The 26475-nt window shown below is 54.2% G+C and overlaps 1 protein-coding gene across 1 annotated transcript in view; it reads right to left on the reverse strand.

Annotated features, from left to right (window-relative positions):
- The window catches only part of TRIM8 (tripartite motif containing 8), a 30711-nt gene extending 6188 nt beyond the window's left edge, over window positions 1-24523 (reverse strand). Inside the window, exons 1-2 of the mRNA XM_027907600.1 lie at window positions 23288-24523; window positions 22339-22994 (exon numbers count right to left, since the gene is read on the reverse strand). Of these exons, the coding sequence (XP_027763401.1) occupies window positions 22339-22908 (570 nt within the window). The 5' untranslated portion in view covers window positions 22909-22994; window positions 23288-24523. The remainder of the gene's footprint in view (window positions 1-22338; window positions 22995-23287) is intronic.
- Between the last annotated feature and the right edge of the window lie 1952 nt (window positions 24524-26475).

The raw sequence follows: 26475 nt of genomic DNA on the forward strand, positions 1-26475 counted from the left end.
GGAACCACGTCCCAGGTCCTGTGCCAGTAGCCAGCCCTGGATGTGGGGCCACTGGGGCATTTTCTGGGGGCTCAGACAGGGTTTTGGGTTCAGTATCAGGCAGAGTGATGGCGTGGGTGGGCAGTTGTCCCATACAGCCAGGCTGAGAAGTGGAGGGCAGCAGGCCCACTCCAGGAAAGAGCTGCTTTCCCACATCCCTGCTTGCAGGCGGCCAATTGAGCATGGGAGCTGAGGCAGGTCATGCTGAGCTGCTCGCTCTCCATGCGGGAGAGCCAAAGGACATTGTGAGCTTTGCACCAAGCCCTTCCCTGTGCCTCCCTCCCTGCTGCAGAGATTCACCATTTCCATCACAAGGAGCCTGATCCATCCCACACCAGTCCACCAGGAAGACAGCTGAGTCCAGCAGGGTCCTCAGGAGCTTCCCAATCCTCTGCCTGACTTCCCTGTCTGACAGTTGGGACAGGGACACGGAAAAACAGAGAACAGGATCCAAGGCTTATAGCTTGCTGGGCACAGAGGCCAAATCCCCGCCCCACTCCGACGTACGCATCAGGTATCTGACATTGAGGTAGCCCCTGCCTTTCCCCTCAGTGCTGTTGGGATGCTTTCAAGGGGAAAAGCAGGCTTTCCCATCACTTCCAAATGCCAAGCAGTCAGAAGCCACCTGCCAACCCTACTGGTGTGAGGGACCCCCAAGAGAGGAACCAAAAAGCCCCGGACATGCACGTAGCATCGCCCTGCAGCTGCCATGGCAAAGCTGCCAACCTTTGTGTTTTGTAACAAAACTTAGACTGCTCCGCTCCTGGAATCATATAATTATGTGAATTCATAAATATACACACAAATATATACATAAATAAATTTTTATACATGTAAGTTAATTTTATAGCCCCTCACAGATGGAAAAAGTGACCAAAAATTCAAATCAAAGCCAGAGAAATCAGAGAGAATAGAGGACATGCAGTGTTTTCTTTAAATCTCACATTCGAGCCACTCTCTTGACTTTAGGGCGATTTAAAAACTGTACATGCCTGAGACTGCACTGGGATGGGAGGGCTTTTCACCCATGGCAACAAAACCTTAACAAGGCACATGGGTATGAACTACCCCTTCCAGCAGCGAGGGGTAAAATCTCATTGTCTATGCAGCGCAGGCCAAATTCCTTAGGTATTTTGAAAAGGAAAATATATCCCTTCCCCTTCCATCCCCTCCCAAATCTGGTATTTCTGAAGTCATGAACTCCTCCTTCTCCTCCTCCTCTTCCAGGATCAGAATTTCTCGGGGTAATTTCTCATATTTCATGCATGACCTTGATGCCAGGAGAACTGCAGTTCCCTCCATACAGGCGCCCTTCCCTGGCTCTGAGCAACTCTGATCCCAGTTTGTCTTTTCTGAGACAAGTCGCCAGTTTCTGAAACAGACGTTAAAAATGTTCTGTATTCCAACACCAGCTGAGAGTGAACTCATCTCATGAATTAATGAATTAATCAGTTGCTGGGGTAAGCGGCTGGTCCACCATGACCCCACTGGCCCCAGTGAGACAGGGCTCATTGATGGACACTAGCTTATTCTGAGATGAACGTAATCTGTCCTCTCTCTATGGAAAAAAATAAAGTATAGTGAAGGTACAAACGTGCTGAGCTCATACAAGGAGTCAGGAGACACACTGTGGACATTAACCTCATGTGGGAGCAGAACCACCGGAGGTGCAAGGAGAAATGAGCAGAGGCTAAACTTGGCTTGCCCATCAGGAGCCTCACCACCAGCAGAGCAGGGATTCCTGGGGAGGCATCACAGCAAGTTAGGTGGGCTTGGGGTACCAAGGTCATGCACTGGGAGGGAAATGCTACCTGGAAGGGCATCTCTGTAGGAAGCAAAGCAAGTGCTGCAACGTCTCACTGCAGGGAGGATGCACACAGCTGGTCCCTGTGGGATCGTGTTGGGGAAAGGCTGACCACTGGTATCCGCCCAGGGCTTGCTGGGAGAAAACCACCACCAGGGAAAACACCACCCTTGCACTGTGCACCTTATTGCACCTCCCAGTCAGTCCCCCTGAATCTGCACTGGCCCCAACTCTCAGCAGCCGCTCCAGAGTGGGATACATCCACCCCCCAGGCAGGGGATGGGGAGATGCCTGCTGGGGGACAGGCAGTGAAGAACTTCTGCAACATTAAATGCCTGATGCCACAAGGCAGGAACACAGTAATAAAGAGTTTAACAGCTCTGATGATACAGGGTATCTAGGCTCCTTATCTGAGAGCCACTGCACCGCTTCAGCACCCCAGTCACCAGACGTGTTACATACACAGGTCCAGCCCAGCCAGTTGGGAAACCCCCCATCGAAAAGGGGAGTACTGGGGTGTGGGAAGGAGCTCACACCCACCCAAGACCTCCCAGGCAGGGAGAAATCTGTGGGCAAGATGTCTCCCTGGCTTGTTTTAGGCTTGTCTCGTCACTGTCCTCTCCCAAAGGGCAGAGCTAGGCCTGTGGTCACTGCTGAGCCCACAACAGCAGACTGTGCCCCTGCCCTGCCTGAGGCCCAGCACTCCCCTCATCCCTGCTTCACAGCCCCCAGCAGCCCATGGCCCTGGGGCAGCAAAATCCCATGACACGCCCCAAGGTTTCACCTTCTGCGAGGTTAGTCAAGGCCCTTGCGAGCCTCCTAAGGGGAGCTGGCAGGGGAGAGCCTGTGGCACCACTTCCCTGGGGTGCTCGAGTGCTCACCAGCCCGTGCCTGACTCCCAGCAGGATCAGGAAAGAGCCTGGCAGCTTCACCTGATATGAAGCAGTGCCCCATGACCTGCTGAGCTGCTGTGGTTTAGACAAAAGCTGAAGCAGTGAAAAGCCTTACTGTGTTTGTAGGGTAAATAAAGCTCACGCAGCTTCTCTGATGTCTAATAAGTGCTGTGCATCCTTCAGGGCCATTCACCTTGCAAGAGCAACCAAGTCCCCACGCAGTGACCTGCGGGATGCTTGCAGGATGCTAATTCCCAATCAACTGTGCTGAAACTGTCTGTGGGTTTGGAGGGTACTACAGCAGGGCAGGGGGACAAACCACAGGAGTGCACAGCCCTTGTTACTGTAGGAAACTGGGGGGAGGAGAGAGCCAGACTGGCCCACAGAGCGCCTTTAACCACAGCTGGACGGCTGGCCCAGGACGGGCGTGCTCACTTCCCTGCCTCTCTCCTTCCTCCTCCTCTGTGCCGAGGCCTTCCCCTCACCGCCAAATCCCAGCCACAGAGTGAATAAGGACATTGTTTGCAGTCACCGGAAAGCCAGAACGGAGGGAGCAGCTTGGAGCACAAGGGGGAGAAAGGGTAAGGAGGAGGAGGAAGGTGGAACCGGAGCAAGGAAGCCGCAAAGGGCAGATGCCTGTTGCGGGAATGGCTCCAGACACCTGCAGCTCAGCCCAGGGACCGGGATCAAGGGCTCCCATTGAGACACACGTCCCGGCACGTTGCTGGAGACGGGCCTGAAGTCACAGTGACTGAATTTTAATGCACCAAAAGCCCTGGACCAAGGAGGCGAACGCAACCTTTCGCCTCCCCGCGCCTCCCACACACAGACTTCCCTCTCCTCAGCCCCACTCTGCTGTCAGCTGGACAGTTTTCTGAGAAAAACCCATGCAATGAGCTATTTTCATCCCTCCTGAAAGCATCCCCCCACCTGCTAGCACACCAGCACCTTGACACTGTGAACATCTGGGGCACAGAACTCTAGTGTGCCCCAAAACCAGGATCTCAGACCACAAGGTCACACACCGCCACAGCCCACGGGACCAGTCCCAGCAGCCCAAACCCCCGGAGCATCCCTCCCACCCTGTCGCAGTCTCCTGCTGACCAGACCCAGGCAAAATCAGTTCTTTCAAACTCTTCACAGCCCCCACGGCACTTGCAGGAGGCTGATCCCCTTACAGGGACAGGAAGGAAATGCTTTCATATTGGGGTTTCATCTTGCACACATTTACAGTAAGCACCAGGCAGCAGGGGAGGTCTCCAGCCAGAGCAGGAGGCCTTGCCTTCCCTGGACAACCCAGAGCACACACATTGCTCCAGGCTTTGGCTTTTCTCGTGGTGCTCCCTGTGCAGAGATCAGGCTGGTTTATCGTCGGCAGGGGAAGGAAGAAGGGAGGGGAACAGCTTCCAAGATATTAATAGCTGCCCTTGCTAGGAAGGGATGGGAGAAACAGCCACGCAGTGCACAGGCATCAGGGACCCCCTGAGCACCAGGAGAGCTGGGGGTGGAGAAGGGCTAGAGGCCAAATATTCAGTGCCAGCTTGGAGGAACAGGATGCAGGGTGCCTCTTGCAAGAGCAGCTCTCCATCCTGTTTTCATGCTGGAGTGAACATAGATGCCTTCAGCCTGTCCCCATCACCCTGTGAGGTGCTGCCTGGTCACCAAGCCTCCCCCAGGACACCGGGGAGGAGAAACCATCAGGCAAAGAGCCATGTCCCACCTCCAAGTGCCCACCCCAGCACAGGACATCCCTGCAGCATCTGGATGCTCCCGTGAAGCCACCACCCATGGCTGCTTGGCAGGATTCAGGCTGGCCCTGGTTCCTAGGGCAGCCCGGGATGGTGGGCACGGCAGACCACACTTCTCTGCACGTCCCTGTACCAGAGCAGATCCTGGACTGCCATGGGGCTGTGCCAGTGCCTGCAGCCCGGAACAGTTTTTCCCCTTGTTTACATACAGCAGAAAGGAAGAACTCGTTATTAAGGAGAAAATAAAAAGAATTGTGTTGCATGGGGCCAGCAGCAGGATTTCTGGAGGCCAGGAAACGGGGACCTATTCTCAGTCAGAAAGTGACCTTCAGAAAGACCTTGAGGATGTTAATTTGCCTTCCTGGGCCTCTGTGTGCCCCCCTGCTCCTCCCTGCCACAGGGGTTCCTTGAGGTTGTGCCTCTCACACAAATAGGGGAACAAGGCTGGGGCTCTACCCAGTTTTTGGACCCCAACTTCAAGCCATGGACTGGTTGCCACTGCTGTCAGTGTCCTCTGAGTAGGGACAAGGATCTGCTTCAAGGAGAAAAGGGAGATAAGGGAGATTAAGGAGCAGAAAAACAAGGCCAGTGGCTGGAGATGTATCACCTCTCTTCCAGCAGCCCTGCAAGTCCTGGAGACAGAAGCCTTCCTGATATAGGGTGTCCAGTATGGGTGATGTGTCCCCCAAAACAGAGGCTCCCTGAAGATACTTTTGCAGCATGTTGGAGGGCAGGAGTGAGGCCATGCTGATCATGGACCAGCGATGGACAAGCTGTCTGCATGCAAGAGGCAGTGAAAGAGGGGCAAACCACCTCTGCCAGACCTGGGGCTCAAGACTCACAGACAACGTGAGCAGGACAGGAAGAAAAGACCTAGAAATGCACTGGGAAGATAAATACCAGGACAAGACGCTGGTTTGCATGCTGAGCATGCAGCCAGGCCAGTCACAGCTGATGCTGCTGGCTCAAAGGACAAAGACGAGCCTTGGTGACAGAATCACAGAGTCATTAAGGTTGGAAAAGACTTCCAAGGTCATCAAGTCCAACCTTGGACCAAACATTACAATGTTAATTAAACCACAACACTTTAAGTGCCACATCCAGGTGTTTCTTGAACACTTCCAGAGATGGTGACTCCACCACCTTCCTGGGTAGCCCATTCCAATGCTTGACAACCCTTTCACTGAAGAAATTCTTCCTGATGTCCAACCTGAACCTCCCTTGGTGCAGCTTAAGGCTATATCCTCTTGTTCTGTCACTGCCTTGCTACAACCTCCTTTCAGGTATTTGTAGGGAGCAATAAGGTCTCCCCTAAGCCTCCTTTTCTCCAGGCTAAACAGCCCCAACTCCCTCAGCTGCTCCTCATAAGACTTACTCTCCAGACCCTTCAATAGCTCCACTGCCCTTCTCTGGACTTGCTCCAGCACCTCAGTGTCCTTCCTGATTTGAATGGCCCAGAGCTGGACACAGCACTCAAGGTGTGGCCTCACCAGTGCTGGGTAAAGAGGGACAATCACTTTCCTAGTCCTGCTGGCCACATTATTGCTGATACAAGCTCAGATGCCATTGGCCTCCTTGCCCACCTGGGCACACACTGGCTCGTGTTCAGCTGCTGTCGACCAGCAACCCCCAAGTCCTTTTCTGCTGGGCCATTTCCCACCCATTTTTCCCCCAGCCTGTAGTGCTGCAGGGGGTCGGTGTGACCCAAGTGCAGGACCTGGCACTTCACTTTATGGAACCCCATACAATTGGCCTCAGCCCATCAATCCAGCCTGTCCCCATCCCTCTGCAGAGTCTTCCTATTCTCCAGCAGATCAACATTCCCACCCAAGTTAGTGTTGTGTGTGAACTTACTGAGGGTGCACTCAATCCCCCCCATCCAGATCATCAGTAAAGATATTAAACAGGACTCTCCCCAAAACTGAGACTTGGGGAACCCCGCTAATGACCAGGCCTTTGGTCAGCCTCCTGCCCCGCATTTTCCAGGAGAGATGGCATCCAACCAGGGAAAATACTCCCACTGTCCCAATAGCACAGGGACAGCAGATGCTTTTGGGTGGTGCAGGAGCAAGATGGAGAGAGCTAGTGGGGCTGTGGCTGCAGGCGCGACCAGGCCCTCAGGGCAGCAAGGAACTCAAGAAATATCTTTTCTTTCTGCTGCAAAGGGAGGGAGAGCAGATCCCCACCCAGGCCTGGGTGCGGACACTGGCCAGCAGCCCACCCCAGCCAGCTTTTGGCGGGGAGGACAGTCCAGGCCACCTTTGTCTGGGAGCAAGGAAAGCCAGGAAGAGGCACAGGGTTCAGCTCTGTGTTTATGAAGGACAAGGTCCACATCTTCTTTGCCATCAGGGGTGTGAGGGAGGAGCTCTTTTCCTCACCCCTTTCAGTTTTAGGGGGAAAATGTCCTGGTTTGGGGCTGCTGATAAATCAGTGCCAAAATTCACCCTGCTGCTGAGCCATGGCCAGCACAAGGCTCCGGCTGCAGGCCCTGGCACAAGCCTGCCCTGCCCAGCACCAAATGCCCTTTGAGTAACCGGCTCTGGAGCACCTGCATCAGGGCACTGCTGGGAAAGCACAGGGGTTTGTGACATCCAGGAAGTTTCAGACATCCAAACCCGAGCGCCTTGAGCAACCTTTTCCAGCCACTTGGGATCTCAGACTGACACCTGGAGCACTTCTGGTCCCTATGACCAGTGTCACCTTATGCTTCCTCCCCACCATGCCAGAAAACAAAATCTGGTCTCTGAAGCTACACCAACTGGGATTCACCACATTTCACAATTTTTCAGAACCTAAAAGATTGTGTAAAAAAGTCCTGCCCTTTCCACCTTCAGCACACTCTGTGCTTGTGGTTCCTCAAATGCTTCAATCAATTTATATGGACGTTATGGGGGCCCTAACCTCCTTTTCTCCCTCTACTGTCTGTTTTCATACAGCTGCCCCTTCCTAACCACGGATCCAGATGAAAAATTACTCCAGTAAAAAAAAAAAAAGCAGTCTCTTTTCGGTGTGATCATCTCCCCCAACTGACTCTCAGAAGCACTCTGCCAGCTCCAGTGGTGGCAGTGAGTTGCTCCTCCCATAACCCCCACAAAAAAATCAACAGGCTTTGGCAGCACCCCCAATCTGGCCTCAATCTGCTGCTGTCCCAGTCTCGTCCAGCTCTGTTAAATTCCAAGATCTTCCCGACATGCTGAAATCTCAGGGTCCCAGCCAGTTGTCCCCAGACTGTGGCTGGGGGAATGGCTTGCCTTCCAAAGCAGCCATTCTGCAACGACCCACTCCCATCACTTGGCAGCAAACCTACCCCCATCTGCAGCCCCTGCAAAATTGAGAAACCCTCACTCTCTCTTCCAAATAAACATCTTGGATTCAAGATCCAGCTGGCCTGTGTGATCTCAGAGTCTTCTCCCTGCAGGGGTGAAACACAGCCAGCCTCTTCCACCCTTCCTCCTATTGCAGGCTGAGCAGCCTCTCCCTTGCCCAAAGACCTCTGCTCTGTACCCACCACAGCTGAGCCCTGCCATGGGGAGACCTGAACTCTGAACAACAGCCCCTTAGGCTTCCTACTCCCCTGATTTCTAGTTTCTGCTCTGGAGGGAGCCTGGCCTGAGGATATGAAAGCACAAACAGGTTTTTTGGGGGAACTCAGATACCACCGAGGAGCAGAGCAGCAGCAGCAGCAATACCCACGTGCACCCACGTCCCAGCCATGAGACCATGGGCATGTGTCCCATCATCATCTCATTTGGGGACCTAGAGATGAGGGGTCCGGCTGCACAGGCAGCTGCCAGACTCAGGCAGCACTAGAAAGAAAACCTTCCTTTGATTTAAAGGCCATGATTTCATTTTTTTTTTTTCTCCCAACTGATCTAGTTAAACTTCCAACTGCTCAAGGCTATTTTAATTTGTACTGGTAAGTTAAATCAACACAAACAAGGGCAGAACAGGTTTATATGCACCTCTATTACTGGCTTGCACCAACTAGAGTGCAGCTACATTTCTCCAGGCACCTTTTTTTTTTCTCTAATAAAGATAAGGGGGGACGTTTTTTGTGCACCTTCAACTGACAAATGGAGCCTTAAAGTGAGTTGGGAGTCAAAGCCTTGAGGAAAGTCAAGGTGACTTATGCGCCAATAGGCTGGATTCAAAGAGCTTTGCAAAAATGCAGATCAACTAACAAGATTTATAAAACCTGTTAGGGGCTTAGAGGTCGCTTAATTCTCAGAGGCGCCAAGGAAAGTGCCTGACTCACAGAAGGATGGATGGGGTTTACAGAGGTGGCTATCTCAACCTTTCAGTTGCTTCAAGAAAAGGGGACTCAATTTCTCTTGGAAACGGGGTTTTGACATGCCGAAGTGTTTACTCTGAGCCTTGGCTCCTCCATCACCTACTTTAAAGAAAAAGAAACCAAGTCCTGTTGCTGCAGACAACTGTTACAAACATCTACTGAAAGCAACAGCAGAATCTGCTGCTTCAGCTCACCAGCGCCAGACACCACCCAGAGGAGTATGAGACTCAACCGCATTCGGCACACAAGTTAGAAAAAATAGAAGGGGGGAAAAGACTTTGCACTTCTACAGCTCCCCTGTGCCTGGTGTTTGCAGGCTGGAAGCAGCCTGTCAGCACCTGTGGGCAGCCAAGGCAACGTACACCAAGTCCATCCACCTCACTGACCACGACCACGACCTGCTGGACGCCGAGGACCCTCTGCTGCCTCCCCGCTGCGTTTTCTCTCTCCCCCATTTTTTTTGTGAGGCGGCTGTTGAGAACCTGAAAGCCCGGATTATAATCTTTATGAATCCCATAGTTAGATCGTGCTGAACAGCAGCCCAGCAATACCAGATGTTCAAACAAAGCTGCCAACCGACAGCTGTCTGCAGCTTGCAGCGTGTTTTTACTTTAAAATGCAAAATGATACCAATCTATATTAAAAGAGAGACGTTCTGAGCCTTGCGATAGCAGCTGAAGCCGCGGATATTGCTCTTTCACGCAGGGTGTGGCGGCAGAAGGAAATATCTCAAAAACTACTGCTTAAGCCACCCTCCCAGCCCCCCCCAAATCCTGGCCCCTTTCCTAATGGGAAGGAGACTCACGTTACTGCCTGAGTGCTGTGAATGTACCAGTGCGTGTCCAAACAAGCCAGCAAAAAGAAAAATGCAGCATGAACAAACACCATCTAATGAAGGATGCCAGAACGAATCTGGGCGCTGCCCGCACCTGGCTCTCAGTGTGTGGAGGACAAAATGACACATGGGGGGACAGAGGGAACCGGGGTGGAGGGTGCAGCCCCTCCTGCACCAGTGAATAAAGTGGGAAAGCAGAGGTCCCTTCTGGCAGCAAAGTATGACCAGTAGAAGCTAGGGATGGAGGGGCATCTTCCACTGCTTTAGTCCATCTACCCAGCATCCCACCTTGGGCTGTCCCACAATCCTCTAAGCTTGTGTAGCACTGACCCCAGTGCGGAAACTCTTCCTCTGAGACTTGACGCGCAGCAGGTTTTGAACTTGAGGTTTTGAACTTGCACTGCTTTGTACCTTTATCTGTTAGGTTGGCTGGGACCAGGCACAAAACCCTACACCCTGCAACCTTTTCCACATGTCAGCTGCTGGGGAAGGTCAGAACTGGAGCTCAACCTCACTCTCCATTATTCTTCCCTCTGGAAATGCAAGCCACCCACAACCACTGCATTTTGGGGATGACAAGTCCCAAGCATGCTAGGCATGGCAGAGTACTCCTGGCTTTCAGGAATTGTTTGAAGAGGGCTCTGACTTACTCAAACGTGACGTCCCAAATTCCCCACCAGCCGCGATCACAGGAAATCTTTGGGACCAGTCCCAAGGCTGCCTCATTGTGCTCCGAGCAGCAACAGCATGAATGAATCATGCTCCTCAACGTGACACCCAGCTCCCAGCAACACACTCGGGACCAAAATATTTACATTGCAAATGAGTAAGAATAGGACCAGATCCCCCTCCCTAGCACGGTGACATAAAAAGGCCAAACTGGTCTTGCATCAAGCAAGTGGGTGGCAGGAGGATAGGTAAGCAGGAGGCAGAGATCAGCCCTGTGCCTTGCAGCCAGGCTTAGCCCAGCGATGCTGAACCAGAACCCTTCCCCTTGACAGCAAAATTCCCGCAGCGGTGAGCACTGAGCACTGAGACTAAAATCCCCGTCGTACCACGCTCCCGTTGGAGCTCAGCAGCCGGGTGACACGTGAGGGAGCATGCTGGGACCTGTAGTTTCCAGCCAGCCAGCTGCAAAATGCCATCCTCCAGTAAACACATCTCGAATTAAAGCGATGCGAGGCCCCCAAGCTCCTGGCAAGGCGCCAGCCGCGGCTTCTTGTTGGCAGGCGCTTGGCCAATTCCCATGTGTTGTATTAGCCCTTTCCAAGGAGCAGCCAAAAGCCCACACCCCGCAAACCCCCTTGCAGCCGAGCTGCAACCTGCCCTTGCTGAAGAGACAAGTCTGCATGGACAGAGCCCTGGTGCATCCCTGGGCCACAGGAAACGTCAGCCCAGCTCCTGCCTTGGTGTTGGGCCCCTCCACTTCTGCTCCATGGCACCGCAGCACTGACCCTGGAGCAGGACCCTGCAGCCAGAACTGGCCAAGCTTCAGCTATGTAAGGTCCAACATTGCATCCCTCGAGGGGTCCAACAAAGATGCTACAAAAGGAATCAGTCATATGCAGCAAGAAGCAACACACTGGAGTGGTGCTTTCAGACAGAGCAGCACAAGCAAGGCAAAACTCCACCAAATCACCACACCGACAAGGCTGGGGACAACCCCCTCTCCACAGCACCCTGGACTGGCATGCAGCCTCTCCTAGAGTGCTGCTGCCCCACACTCCAGCACAGCCAGACTGTACGTCAATCCCTGGGGAATGTGGCACCCTTCTCCTTGCCTGCTCACCCTCCCTGCTCCGGAGGAAACTGTGCGCCCGGCTGATGTCAGGAGGCATCACTTCACACAAAGGCCAGGCTTCCTGGCAGGGAAGGGGTGGGGGAGTGGGGAGGAAGGGGAAGAGGAGCCTGGGGCAAAGGCAAGCAGCATTTCCAGCTCCTTGTGTGTGCACGAGAGGCAGCATCAGGAGACAGCATGGCCCCTTCTACTTTTAATCACCCTTGCACTCGGGAAAGAGTGGCAACATTCTATTTCCCAGTGCCCTTCACAGGAGCTACAGCATGGCCCTGCCCTGACAAGCTGTGACTACCCTGTGCACCCCTTTAAGGATGCAGAGAAAAAAGGGACTCAAGTCTACTTTAATTTGCTTCTGCAAATAAACCATTTACATCTTCTTGTCCTCAGCCAGGCTTCTGCTGTACAGGGGAAGCTTCCTGCTCAGCACCCAACCAGGAGAAAAACCACTTCTATGACCAGATCTAACACCAGCACCCCCAAAATGAGCATGACTGCACACCCCACCTGTCTTCTGCTGCAAAATGCCATCCTCCAGTAAACACATCTCGAAAATGCTACCCATGAACAGGTAAAAATAACATATTGAGGACAAAGTCAAGAATGAACTGCAGTCCTCATCTCCCAAACTCCTCTCCCCAGTGTGCTCTCTAAAGCCAAGCATCTTTGCAACATACAGAATTTCATGGTACCCACAGCATCAACATGACCCTCTGCTTCAGCCTCTCCTCTCCTCCCTCCTCCACCTCCCAGGGTCCCAGCTCATCCCCAGGCAGCAAAAGGGGCTGGTGGTAAGCACCAGGCTGCACTGCTTTTGTCTCCACCTCAGCCACACTGACAAGGGCAAGAGCACTCTGGACTAGCTTCATGGGGACCAGTGAAGGGGGCTTGGCTGTAGGGGACCTGCAGAATCTGGTCAATACTGACTGAAGAGGGCACTGAAGTCACTGATATTGCAGGAGGCAGCCAGGGAAGGTGGGTTTGGGATACGGGCACCGCCAGGGAATAACTGTAAAGGAGCAAACCCTGCCACTCTCCTTCAACGTGCTGACTTCTGCTCCTAGGAGGAAGCCTGTCATTGGTTTTTAATCTCGCCTGATTACGGGACAGCCTTTGACATTATTGATCTCAGGCCCCTGAAGTATCATTTATCTTCCAGGTTTGACTTGGTGATCGGAGCTCGACAGCTCAGACTCCAGTCAGCTCTATCCTCCCAGGGAGCCAGGGGAACTGCTCTGCTCAGCTCCGGTCCTGCTGATGCAGGTGAGCCATATTCGAGGCTCAGTTTCCATTCTCAAATGAGGTGGCTTTCACTAGATGCCCTCTCCCTACCTGGCATTTCATCTTCTGACTCAAAAATCCATTTCCTCAGGTCTCTGGCAGACCAGCAGTGCTTTCTCAAGCTTGGCAGTCCAAGGTGCCTCCAGTGTGCCCTGCTTCCCCCTTTCAGTTTCATTATCCTCTTTCAAAGAGGATGCAGGGAAAGCACAAATGTTATGGGATGTGCTGAGAACTGCACAGAGACTGGGGGAGCAGCGCCAGCATGCAGGGTACAACCAGAGAAGCCATTTCTAGCTGTGACTGCACTGCCATTTTCTAGAGCAGAAGGACCAACAACAGCAGCTCCTCCTTCCCTGGAGACACTGCACCCAGAGGAACTCAGCAGCCAGTGCAGTTCTGTGGTGGCTTCCCCTTACCTGCTGGCCAGCAGAGCTGCCTTAGGGCCAGCTCATGATTTCTGCTTGACCTTGAACACGTTAATGCCTGCTCCCTCCACCAGGCACAAGAGATGGGCCCACAGGTTCCCTCTCCCATGGTTACCTCCATCTTCCACCCAAGCTGACAGACACTCCCAGCCTCCACTGTTTGGGAAGAACAAAGTTTTCTTCAAATGTCTTCGTCAACAGTTACTGGCTGCAGTGTGTGAGTGAAGATTGTCCTTTCAGATGACTCCTGTCTCTCTCTCTCTCTCTCCTGCAAAGTTAGGCCTTATGTTTTGGGAAGGAGGAACATTTCCTGAGGAAAGCTCCAGCAGGCAGTTTTTAACGCATAGAGGAAGGTTTAGCTTTTGCTCGTTGCCTTGTTATTGTTTATCAGATTGCTGAAAAGCACTTTGTTAGATGGAGATTAGTACCCTGTGTGTTCATAGACCATAGCAGGAGCCAGCCCTGGGAGGAAGCGCCTGCAAGGGTGCAGCTAGCAGATTCTGCAAGGTACCACCATCAGCAGAGAAAGCTCAAGTCTCCAGGACTGCTTTCCCACACTTCCATGGACTTCCTGACTCCCTAGCAGGTCCCCCCACCTCTACTTACCTCTAGTTCAAGGTAATACCCTGACTTTTTGACCCAGATTTTAGATTGTTGCAGAGATTAAAATGGCCTTTTCCTCCAGTGTTGTAAGTAGAATGCTACAGATTCCTTAACTGTAAAACAGTCCCTGGTTTTACCTGCTGGGCTCACACCCTCTGGAGATGCATTTGGCAAGGGGTGGTCTTCACGTGGGGTGCTATTTCCAGTTCCCTGCCTGGATGTCCTGTTGTGCAGGATGCCAGAAGGCAGAGGCAGGAAAACAACTCCAAAATGTGCTCCCATTCCCTTGTAGAGACAAGGTCCTGGGCCCACCCCCTACAACCAAACCACCTCTGACTGAAACAGGGCTCACAGGCCTCAGCCTCTCAGCCACAACAGTGCAGCTGTGGCAGGAGAGCTGCAGTAATTCCCTCCCGGATCTGGCCACCCCCATCACTAAGGGGCTAGCACAATACCAGAGGGAAGGGGGAGCGCAGCACCCCCCCCGCACTGTCCCCAAAGGGTCTGCAAGGGGGACAGAGACCTCGCAGCGCATTTATTCCGCTCCATCCATTTGAGAGGCACGCTTCAAGGGGCTTTTTGCCGTCAGAGGCGGGTGCACCAGGACAGGAAAAGAACAAAGGGAGGCACCGGCACCCCCAGCCCTTTGTCTGAGCGCAGAGGAGTTCACCTGCAGGGAAAACCTGCTCCCACCGCAGAGGCAGCAGCTCCACATACATTCGGATGGGGAGAGGGATGCAGCCCCACCACCCCCACCGCTAGAAGGAGGATAATGAGCAGAAGGATGCAATCACATTACCCTCTCTCTCCCCTTGCCACACGCACAAGCCCGTTACAGCTCACACCAACCCCCCCGACTTTCCAACAGCCGCAACCAGCAATAAAAACCATTGCCACAAAAATATCAACCCACCCCCCAGTGTGATCGATCTGTGTCTGCGTGTGGCCGAGCACCAAACCCTGGAGCTTGGCTCCACCGACCAGGATTGACTGGGAGGGAAGGGGGTGGGAGACTAGTTTCCAGGGGATGGGGTTTTAAAGCCACACAATAACTGGCTCAAATGAGGGTTTAGATTAAGCTGTCGTATGGCAAGGGAAAACACTGCCTCCATTAGGACATGGGGGATTTTCCTTCCCTTTCTCCAATGCTACAGCTCTAGGATGAAGCTTCCAGGTCACTCAGGCAAAGAGAGGAGAACTGGGTGATGCCGAGCAAAAGGGGGATCCTGAAGACGGAGAGATGGGTGGAGGGAGGAAAGGGCAGATCAGCCCTCCCCAAACCCCAGATCATACAGTCGGCTGGTCTGACAATGTTTACTCATATTTCAGAGAGACACAGCCATCCGGAACGTCACTCCCTGCCAACTGCCTCATCTGGAGCCATCCGCAGCTCGGCTCTTCCCAGCCTGCTCCAGAGACAGCCCTCCCCCAAAGCATCCACACAGCAAGGAACTGAAAAAAGGACAGGTAGGGGGAAGAGAAGAAATAGATAAATTAAATAGATTTGTGTTGATTTTTTTTTTTAACAGTTCTGGTACATTACCCCAGCAAATAGATGACTTCAAGTGCGCGTTACATTGACAGCACTGCTGCAGAGTGGCAGGGCGCTGCTCTGAGCCGGGAACTTCTGCTCATGTTACCATCACAAGAAAATCACAAGACAGAAGAGGGACAACCACGATGCCCTGGTGCAAACAGGCTGAAGCTGTCCTTATCAGAAAGGATTTGGGACTGGGAGCCTCTTCCCTGAGTTCATCTGGGGGACACATGTAAAAACTTTTGCGTGCATCTACAGTCTCATGCCTGTAAATAACTGTCCCTCCCTCTGTATTTGGAACCAGGCATCTTTTCCTCCCATTCCCAAGAATGCTGGCTGTAGCTCTCCTGGGAAAAGAAGGAGTGGATGCCTCTGTCAGTCCTTCTTCCACGGAGGAAAGAGAACATCCCTGGTCCTGGACATTTCACATGTCCCCACTGGTCCTCCAGCATCTGCTCCACCTTCTCTACCAGCACACAGAGGTTCATTGCAGAAAATTGGCTACCATTGCAAGCAAGCTCAGCAGCTCCAACTCCTGTGCCATTCCCCTTATTCCAACCAAACCAGCACCTCCTCAGCCTACAGGCTATTGATAAATGCAGAAAGTTGACAAAGTCACCAGAACCTAGCCCAGATCCATAGCATTTAACTTTTTTAAAGGCAAAAAAGCCAGGCCAGACCAGATTCTGCCCTGGAGCCTGCGTGGCAAAGCAGAATCCAGCTCCAAGTGTTTATTTATAAATCCGTACATACATGTACATTTGAATTCTGACAGAATTAATTCTGGCATCCAGCTAATTCAAAGCATTCCTCCCCCATCACACTACTGTTGCAGGCCAGCCCTGCACAGAAGCTGATTATAAAATGCTGCACTAGCCAGGCATTTCTGCAAAGGCTTGTGCTATTGAGCATTCAGTCTTTCCTTGCTTGGCTATTTCATTGTTTCGGTGTCGATCCCTCCTCTCTTGCCCTGTGTTTCCTGGTTACTTTTGTCCCTGCTCTGGAAGCACTGCTGCTCTCAGCCCCATTTCAGTGTCAGATTGAAAAAAAATACCAAAACAATTACATAAAATTAAATAGAAGAAAAGAAAAAATTATCACCATGTACCAAGATTTCCAGTAAACAGATAGGTAACGAGGAAAAAATAGGCCAATATGCTGCAAGGCAAGCTGCAGACAGATTTGGGGATAGAAAAACCGCTGCCTGCCTCCCAAGTACAGCTAAGAAATCCCTGTGTGGTCACACGCTGTCCTCTGGAGCAGAGAGGAGAGAGGTCAGGGCAGCCAGCACTGTAAGAGCCTCTTTATTCTTGGGCAGTTGCATGAATCTGATCGCTTGTGCCCTTTGTGAGACATGGAAATCTGCCTTCTCCTTCCACCCCCTTCACCAGCCCCTCTTCTGCTCCCCCACTCAGATGGGGACAGAGGCAACTCTTTGGCTCCAAAGACCAGAGAGCAGAGAGGCCATGGACACTGCTCGGGCAGGACTGGGCCAGGCCGAGCATTCAGGAGACCCTGAGGACAGTGTTTTTTTGGAGCAAGGGGAGGGGACAAGAAGAAAAGGATGGTCTTGGGACTGGCACATTCCTTGAAGGGCTCACCCAGGCTCCCACATGCAAGGCACAAGGCTGAGAGGTGGAGAGAAGCCCAGGGTGTCACACTGCAGGTCGTGTCTCTCCTATTTCTCCCTCTCCACCACATTCATGGGGTTGAAAGATCATGAGAGTGGCATGCTGCATATCTCCATGCCAGCAGCTACATGATGTTCACATAAATATCACAGGTTGGATTTACATTAAATAAGGGTCTATTATGCCCTCTTCACCAGCAAAAGCTGGGTTTGCATCTCCTGGTTCAGAAATCAGACCACAACAGTCCAGTTTCGGGGACTTATCTGAAGTCACCACCTAGGGATGTCTTCCAGGTGGAAAGCTCTAGGTCCAGGCTGTCTGGCAAGGGATGGCAAGCCTGTGCCAGATATGCAAAGTACAGACAACTCCTGTATACCACAGGGGGGTAAGCCTGGGCTACATTTTCTTCCTATTCCTTGCAAAGCAACTCAAGGTCCTCAGATGAACCTCTTTCCCTAACCTCCTTCCACCTCCCATTTCAACAGCACCCATCCACACTGCATTATCCCCTATGGGAAGAGGAGTATTCTCCACTGCAGCCCCTGTCCTACTCCTTTATCAAAGCTGTCCCCTCCATGCAAACCTCCTCCCTCCCACCCAAACCCACCAGGCTGCCTTCTGGCATCCTCCATCTCTGCTGTCACTTCTTGGATTTACTCTGCACAGAAGACATGCAGCTGCAGGTCTGGAGCAACCGCTGGCAACCTGATGGGCTAAGGGTAGGGAAAATGCTCAAGCTTAGCAGGAAAGCAGCGGAGAAAAGCCCTTAATCCAAACCCCAGGGAGGCAGGAGACTGCTCCAGTTCAGCCAAAGATCTGGGACCGCCAAGATACCCACTGCTGCTTGGCCAGCAAACCCAGAGGGGTTTGCAGCAGGGTGGCTCAGCCCTCCCCAAGATCTCTCTAGGGCAGCACAGGCTGGTATGGGTTCAAAATATCAGCTGAAATATGCTGCCCCTGACAACACAGCACAGCAAAGCCTGAGAGATCAATGGTGGTGAGTGGCACAGAGCTAGGAAGCCAGACTAGGTGGGTGCTGGGATTTGTGCCACTGCCCAAGGCCCAAGAAGTCAATGCTCATCATGGCAGCTTGACCAACTGACAGCATCCCAGGGCACAATGATCAGTCACATTTAGGAGCATAGTGCCAGACTCCTGAGGCCCCTGAGCAGGAATCAGGGAGTGGGCAAAGTCAGGGGGAGGGAGAGACCTGGGTTAGGCTGACCTAACCCCTGGGTTGGGCTGGCGGTTCAGCTCTGGAAGTTCAGATGGGGCGCAAGAAGAACCTGCCCAACTCCAGCTTTATAGGATCCACTGCAAAAATTGTCTGGGGACCAGGTATGCTCAAAGAGTGCCACAGCGAACACCCGCCAGGCACCAGCCCACACCATCTACAGTCACAAGAGCTAAATTAACACTCAAGCACTCGGGCACTTGCGCTCACAATGCCTCCAAGTGAGCTGCGTGCCGCGCTCCTCATAAACAAGTCATCTGGAAAATAAGTAAGCCTGTAAAAATCCAGTCCATCACAAGTTACCAAACCTGTTTCAGAGTAAAACAACCTACAGCAGCTCATGCCAGAAGCCTGGCAGTGGAGCTGATCCCAGCCAGCGGGGCTCCCTAGGTCCCAGCCAAACGTCCTGGGCACAGATGGCAGCATGGGGATGCAGTGGGAACTCACTGGTGGCCAATGCTGGCAAAGAACCTGAGTTTCTGGTACTGACTTGGGATTCATCTCTTCCTGTACTCCTACCAAGTTACTCACCTCTCCTCTTTCTCACAATTTAGAAAGCATGTGAGCTGGCCTTAGGTGGGGTGCTGCCAAGAAAGCAAGCCCAAATCCACAGAGCTGTAGATGGATTCAGCTGTCAGGGACCAGTCCCTGTCCCCCTGGGTTTGCTGAACAGGCACAGGGAAGGAAGCATTTTTAAGGGTGCAGCTAGGAGGGTCCAACATGACCACTGCTGGGTGCTGCTCCTACACACCTGCAGGAGGATCCCCAATGTCTTCCTGCAGATTTCAGCACCACAGCACATCTCCTCCCTCTTAATATTCAAACCTCAAAATGTGAAGGGATTTCTCCCAATTTCCAAAAAATGTACTGCAAGCTAGGTCATGGGGAAATCTATCTCCTTCCCCTGAAACAAAACAGAAGCAGAATCAGAGCCTCTCTACCCAAGCCCCTTTCCACTCGTGGCACCTCCAGCTAAGGACAGGAAGCTGGGACAACCCCAAGCAAGCAAAGACGCACTTGGCCTCAATCAACACTGCGCCACACAAAGGCAGGCAAACATGGTAATACCCTGCAAGTGAGCCCCTTTCTCTGCCTGCTGACCCATGCTCCAGTCCTGGAAACGTATTTTTCGCCTTTCTGGGCGGTGGGGGTGGGGGGTGGTGGTGGAAAACAACACATCAACCTCAAGCTGGAGCAACTTTCTTTTTCAACCCTAGAAGCAGGTTCCCCCATGCAGGCAGGAGGCACGTGGCTGGTGCAGCAAAGGCAAAGATGGAAGAAAAAATGTTTCGTTTTGAGACCTTGACACAGACAAAATGACAAGAAGTACAAAAAAAGAAAAAAAAAGAGAGTGCGTTGTTGGCTTTTCCCCCCTCTCCTCTTTAAGCACTACAAAAACAGGAAACAAAGGAGAAAACATCTCACGGGGGGAAGGGGAGGTAAGCGCTTTATACGCCCACGAAAGAAAGATTAACCACATATTTTATTTACTGTTTGTATTACGGTTGCACCGTGGAGTTCAACTAATTCTGAGCCAGGGCTCTGCGGGTTTGTGCAGCGCCTAACGCTGAGCGGGGTCCTTCCCCCAAACCCATCAAGCGCGTGCCTCTGCTTCAGGCGAACCCTGCACAGACACCCTCCTTCCTCCCGCAGACACCTCCTGCCTCCAGCCTCTTTCCCCCAGCATGAGCGCTCCTGCCCTAACTGCCAGCTCACAGCTGATAAAGCGTTGGCGCTGTCCCCAAGGAGTTTTGAGCCCCTTTTCCCCTTCAAACCAGCCTGCAACTGGGGGTAAGGTGCCCTTTGAGACATCTGGCAGCACAGCCAGAGGAATAAATGCTAAAAAACGGGAGTTTATGGGGAGAACGTTTGCAGGCTCCAGTCCCTCCTCCAGGCTATGGAGGCCACCACCACACCAGGTCGATGTTGCAACCCCCACACTGCCAAGTCCCCTGCACCAAGGACAGGGCTCCGAGCCTCCCAACTTTGACTCATTTCTCAATTAACGGCTTTCCGAACGCAAGCCGCACATGGAACAAACCTCTCACAACGGGGCCTCCCCCGGACCTCCCAAGCCTGGAGTTACTCATCTGCCCCCCAGCCCCAGCCCTTCTTTCCCGGGATGCTCCAAGTGTGGCTCACCGCCGCCGCAGGGTGAGCAAGCAGCCAGGAATCCCGGGCCTGGCTCCCGCAGGCGGGAAACCGTCACCAGCTGAGCTCACGCACCCAAATTCGGGAGCCGACGATGCCACCTTCCTTGCTGGCTGGCGAGGGGCGGTTTTCAGCCAGAGACCCGGCCAAGGCCACGGAGCAAGGCTGGCAACCTGCTGGGTGATTTTCCCAGGGGATCATCCCTACTCTAGCGGCTTCATGGAAGAACTGCTTCAACTACAGGGGGGAACCCTTTGGACACAGGGTCCCCCGGCTTCGTGCTGTCCTTCACTGCCCCAGACTCCAAGCACCCAACTGAGCCACGCGCCTAGCGGGAACAGACAAGCTTATCATCACAGAGAAAGGAAATTAAGATAACGTGGCGATGGAGGTACCGAGGGATTTGGCCAAGGTCACAAAATAATTCTGCGGCTCTACAATACAGCTGCCCGACACTTTCGGTGTCTGGCCACATATCCTAAAATTTCAAGCCAGAGCCAAAATCCAGTCTAGCTGGTGGCAGCTTTCTGCCAGGTCATTAGCAGTGTGCATCTGCAAGAAGCGGCGAATATCCAGCCATAACAACGGCAGCAGCAAAAAAAAAAAAAAAAAAAAAAAAAAAAAAAAAGCCACGCTGCGAGATCGGGAACAGATGAGATGGAAGTGTCCTGGAAAAGGACCTGGAAAAATAGTTTTGGTCCCTGGCTAAAGCTCCTGGGAGATGCACATGCGAACCCCATCCCAGCACCGCACAGCCCTCCCGAGGTGGCTCCCCACCCTGGCAGAGGGAAACCAAAATGAATCCCTATAAATAGAAGCAGAAAAGCGCTTCTCCAAAAGCCTGACTGGGTCTTTCCCCTTCCAGTGTGTGTGGCGGAGCTGCTGGCACCTCCGTGGAGGTCTCTGGTTTTCCCCCAAAAAACCTGGAGAGGAAAATAACCTTCCTGTGAGCTCAGGCTGGCTCCTCTGTACTGAACTGCCCCCCCTCGCCCCACTCCCAGGCCTGGCCATCCAATTGGAAAGTAATTATACTGCAATTTTTATTTATGACTTCTTTTTTTTTTTTTTTATTGCTAAATGGTGACTCATTTTGGCAACATTAAAATACACAGGAAATCATCCCCATTTTACAGTAATCACCATTCAATTCATTGTTAAATATTTATTTGGCAGACAAGCGCCGGGCCTCTTTCGAAGGGTCGGCGGGGAAGAGGAGGGGCAGCCCTGGACAGGGGGAAGGTGGTAGTGGGGTCATGGCAGGGCTGCCCGCAGGGCTGGTAAATGCCCGCCAGGAACTGGAGGGTGGGGAGCCAGGGGTGAAAGCTCCTGCCAGATGGCCTCGCCACAAGCAAAATACAGACTCGCTTTCCCTCGAATCCAGCACTACAGCCCATGCTGCTCAAGAGAGGAGGTGTAGCCCTGTGCCTCCTAATAAAAACCCCATTATTTGTCCAAACCCCAAGCCTGAATCTCTGTCAGTGAGACGTCATGGGTCTCTGACACGAAGCTCTTCCATTGCCGGGGGGAAGGGGATGGCAGCCACCGGCCCCAGTGGGAGGCGGTGGGAAGAGCAAGCAGTTTGACATTCACAGGCCTTACAATGGACGGGGTCCGCTCCTGCGGCCGCTTTGTCCTCCCAGGAAGCCCAATTTCGAGACGACTTGACCTCAGATGCAGGCAGCTCCTCCGCCTTCTTCCGAACGGCTGCACAGCCCAACAGGAACCTGGGAGATGACCCCTCCAGACCCCCCTGACCCAGGACCTCGACCCCTTCACTGCATAGCCCAGACCCAAGCAGTTGTGGGTCCTAAGGCTCAACAACCACAAAGGCCTCCTGGCACAGATCCCCTTCCCTGGGGAGCCCTCCTGGCACCCGTGGGCTCTGTCACTGCTTGACTGGGGAGGCCACCTAACATGTCTGCCGTGGGGGGACCGGGCGGAGGAGGAGCAACGCCAGGGTGGATTTTGTGTAGGTCCTACACGAACACAGGGGAACAGACCCGGCAGGGCAGAGGGTGGCCGGATGCCCCCGGGCTCGGCAAACCCGGGCGTCCAGGACGGTCCGACTCACCCGGATCTCATTGCGGCGGATCTCCACGTCGCACACCGAGTGTCCCTGGTGGGCCCCGCTGTAGTAGCAGCAGAACTGGCAGACGGCCACCTGCTCGGCCTCGCAGTGGTACAGCCGGTAGGCGTTGTGCTGGGGGCAGCTCCAGGCCCGCACGTCCTCCGCCTCCACCAGGAGATGCCCCCGGGCCGTGGAGGGCTGCTGCAGGTGGGTCTGGACATGGGACTGGCAGCAAGGAGCCTCGCACCTCAAACAGATCTTCTGTGCAGGCAGCGGCGGGCCCCGGCGGCAGAAGACGCAGTGCAGGACTGAGGGGGGCTTCTCGAGATTGAGGGAGTTGAACTTCTCAACGATGTTGGTGAGCTTCAGGTTCTTCTCCAGGTTGGGCTTTTGGTTGTAGGCCTGGTTGCACTCCGGGCACCGCACCAAGCCCGACTCCTTGGCCCACGCCTCCCCGATGCAGCCGCGGCAGAAGTTGTGCTTGCAGGGCAGCTGGACCGGCTCCACAAAGACGTGTAGGCAAATGGGGCAGATGAGCTCCTCTTCGAAGCAGTTCTTCCAATTCTCGGCCATCTCTGCCGGCAGCTCTGGCGACACTTCCCCCGAGCCGCTTCGGTCGCTCAGTGCGGTCTAGGGGCGGACGCCGGGGTCTGTCCTCCCTGCAAGGGGAAGGCTGAGGGTGAACGGACAGGCTCCCCCCTCCCCGCACCACGCGCCATAAATAATAAACCGCAGCAGATTTTAAAATCGGGGATAAAATAAACCACAGAGCAGCACTCTAGGAATATCCGGCAAGAAAATGCGACGTCCCCGTCGCTTTGTTAAAAAAACAACACAAACGGTTAAAAAAAAAAAGCCCCAACATGATCTTGTCGGACTTACAGCCCAAAGTCCTAACCACCCCTAAAAGCCATTTGCTCCTTTTTACCCCAGAAGGTGAATCGAAACTTACCAGAGGTTGAAAAAAATCCATACAAAATCCAGCAGCAGAGTCCAAGTTCCATATAAAGCTCCTAAATTTAGCGCTCCGGATCAGATTTTTCTTTTCTTAGGTTTGCAACTGACATTCAATATTTTAAGGGGACTTTTGTCCCCCACCAAACCTGGCCAACAGCTGAGGGCACCGACTCGCTCAGGCTTTTTTTCCTCCCCTGGATTTCTCCTCCCTCTTCCCCTGATGGGAGTTGGGAATCAGAGTCTTTTAAAGGAAACAGATCAAAGGGTTAAGATCCAAAATGGGAAAAGGAGGAAGATTAAAAAAATAATAATAATAATAGCGACGATGACGATGGCGGAAAAACGAATTCTCTCGGCGGCCCCCGAGATTTGCTTCTAAATCAGAGGAGCAGCAGGAAAAAAAAGGAAGGGGTGAAAAAAAAAAGACAAGACAGGGAAAAAAAAAAAAAAAGGAGAAGAAAAAAAGCCCTCTCGCCTGCTTGGAGATTGCGAGGTCTTGAATGGGAGAGCTCGGTCATTCAGAGCAAACCCCAGCCAAGCACAGCCCGCCCAGCTCCTCCGACGCTCCCGCAGAGGGATGGGAGAGGGGACGGGCTTTGCCACGGGGGGATCGGAGCCCCGCGGACCCCAAATCAACCTGCTTCCACTTCCCACCGGGGCTGGGGGAAAAAACGGCGCCGGGGGGGGGTCCGACCTAGCCCGCTCTCATGGCCGGCCGGGGGGTCGCAAGCCCCCGACGGTAACAATGCGCTGGGACGGTGCCGGAGCCGCCCGCGGAGCGGTGCCTTCCCCGGCGCGGCCCCGCCGGGAAGGGGCGAGGCGGCGGCGGGCAGCCGGGAGGAGCGGCCGGAGCGAGCGGTTCCGGGAGAGCCGAGTCAGCTCTCAGCCATCTTGAGCTGCCCGGCTGGAGAGCGGAGACCGGGGGCGCGTTAAAAATAAAATAAAAAGAAATTAAAAAAAATAATAGGATTTAGAAAAAAATTATAAATAAAGTCACCGGAACAACCCCGCTCCCGGGAACCGCCTCCCCCGCCCGCCCTCCCGCCCGGCGAGGCTCTGCGGAGGGGCTGCGGGGCCAGGCGAGTCCGAGCCGAGCCGTCCTGTCCCGTCCCGGCGGGGCCGATCAGCACAGCCCCCCGCGCCCGCCCCCGCCGCCTCCAGCCATCTTGGGGTCGCCCTGGGCGCCGGAGCCCCACGCCCCGGCTTCCTCCCGCCGCCCCCGGGGAGGCGGCCGCGGCCGGGGGAGGGGGGGGAGAGACGAGGAGCGAGGCGGGCGGGGGCGCGGATCCCCGCAGCGGGGAGGGGAAGCGGGGGCGGCGCCTGCGAGGCTGCCGGGCTCAGCCCCGGCGCGGGGGGCCGGGGCGGTGGCGGGGGGCGGGCGGGGCGGCCATGGGGGCGGCGGCCGCGGGGGATCGATCAACCGGGGGAAGGAGGGCACAGACGGGCGCGCCACGCCCCGGCGCGCCGAGGGGCCGCCCCGCTCGGGAGGCGGCCGGTGTGGGCGGGCGGAGCGGAGGCGCCGGTGCCGGTGCCGGTGGGTCCCGCCGGGCGCTGCCGCTGCCGCCGCCTCGGAGCTGCCGCTGCGCTGCGGCGGGTGCGGCCCCGCCCCGGCCGCGGGACCGCCCCGCGCGTCACCGGGCACCGCCCCCGCACCGCCCCGGGGCCGCACCGCCCTAAAGGGGACACGGCCGGCGGTGGGGCCCGGCGAGGTGTCGGCTGCTGTGTACCCCTCGGCCACATGGGAGCCCGGGTTGGGATGTCCCTTCTGGCCATCGGCATCCCTACGCGACCAGGGCTGCTCCAGGTGCCAGTCCGTAAAAAGGCCGGTTGCCCTGGAACCAGCGCACATCTGGGTCACAGCTGGCGCTGGGTACCATTCCTCATCGCAGTCTCCAACTTCCTCACGATGGGAAGTGGAGGGCCAGGCACCGATCTCTTCTCTCTGGCGACCTGTGACAGGACCCGAGGGAATGGCCTGAAGCTGTGTCAGGGGAGGTTTTGGTCACTATCGGGAAAAGGCTTTTTGCTCGGAGGGTGGTTGAACACTGAGAAGTGATCACAGCAGCAAGCCCGACAGGGTTCCAGAAGCGTTTGGACAGTGCTCTCGGGCACATGGTGAGACTCTTGGGAATGGTCCTGTGCAGGGCCAGGAGCTGGACTCGATGATCCTTGTGGCTCCCTTCCAACGTATTTTGTGATTCTGTGATAAGTGCCCTCAAGAGCTTCCTGTGCCCTCTTGGCTGGCCCCTATATTGGTTGTTACTTTGCACAGAGCCATTTCAGGTGTGTTTCCTCCCTGTGCAGAGTAATCACCGTTTGTCCCCTGGGGTCTTTGCCAAACTGGCAGCCCCAGCACCTCCCACCAGAGCTCAGGGCACAGAGGTGTCTCTGTCAACAGCTCTCCCACCAAATGTTTCTGCAGCTGTCTTGTGGGACACTGTATATCTAACCCCTGCCATATGTGCCAGGCCACTGGGAATAAAGTGCATTGCTGGTGTAAATCCATTTCCCACTGGCAAGAGAACCACAAATGGCTTTAAACAGAGTATTTACACCCAAAAATGCCCAGGGTCCACAGTCAAGGTTTATGGTGGAGTGACAAGGGGGCAAAGGCTCAGTCAGTGACTTCAGGATCTGGCCCTAACCTGACCCCTGGGTGATGCTGGCTGATGGCAATTTGCCTCTGGGAGACATTTTCTAGGAATTCCCCAAATGTGGCCTCAAAGTATTGGTGTAACTATATATACCTACTATAACACCCTATACCCCCCGTGCCTTGGACCACCAGGAGCAGCTTGCTAGATGGATGAGCACTATTCCCAGTGTGGGGGTCATCCAGGTCTTTGCACTCTGTCTTTTACAGGAATCCCCTGTGCACGGGCTCCTGCCAAGAGACACTTTGATAAGGAGACAGTGATTGTTATCTCTCAGGGACTAGGGCTCACCCCATATCACCCCTCGGCCACTCCCCTCCATGCCCGCACACCCATCCCACAGCTCCTGGGGCTCAAGCACCAATTCCTGAAAAGGGAGCGGTTTGACATGTAATTCCTCTGCCAGGCCTCAAAGCCTGTGGGCTGTACATCTCCTCCGGGGTTTTACAGGCTGTCCGGCAGTCAGGACTGCCAGGAGCTGGGCAGGGCGGCATGAGATATGTCAGAACCGCAGACGACTGGTTAAGCC

The sequence above is a fragment of the Empidonax traillii genome, unplaced genomic scaffold, assembly GCF_003031625.1.
Source record: "Empidonax traillii isolate 1590-97213 ecotype Southwest subspecies unplaced genomic scaffold, ASM303162v1 scaffold27:size3997909, whole genome shotgun sequence".
In the NCBI taxonomy this organism is placed as follows: Eukaryota; Metazoa; Chordata; class Aves; order Passeriformes; family Tyrannidae; genus Empidonax; species Empidonax traillii.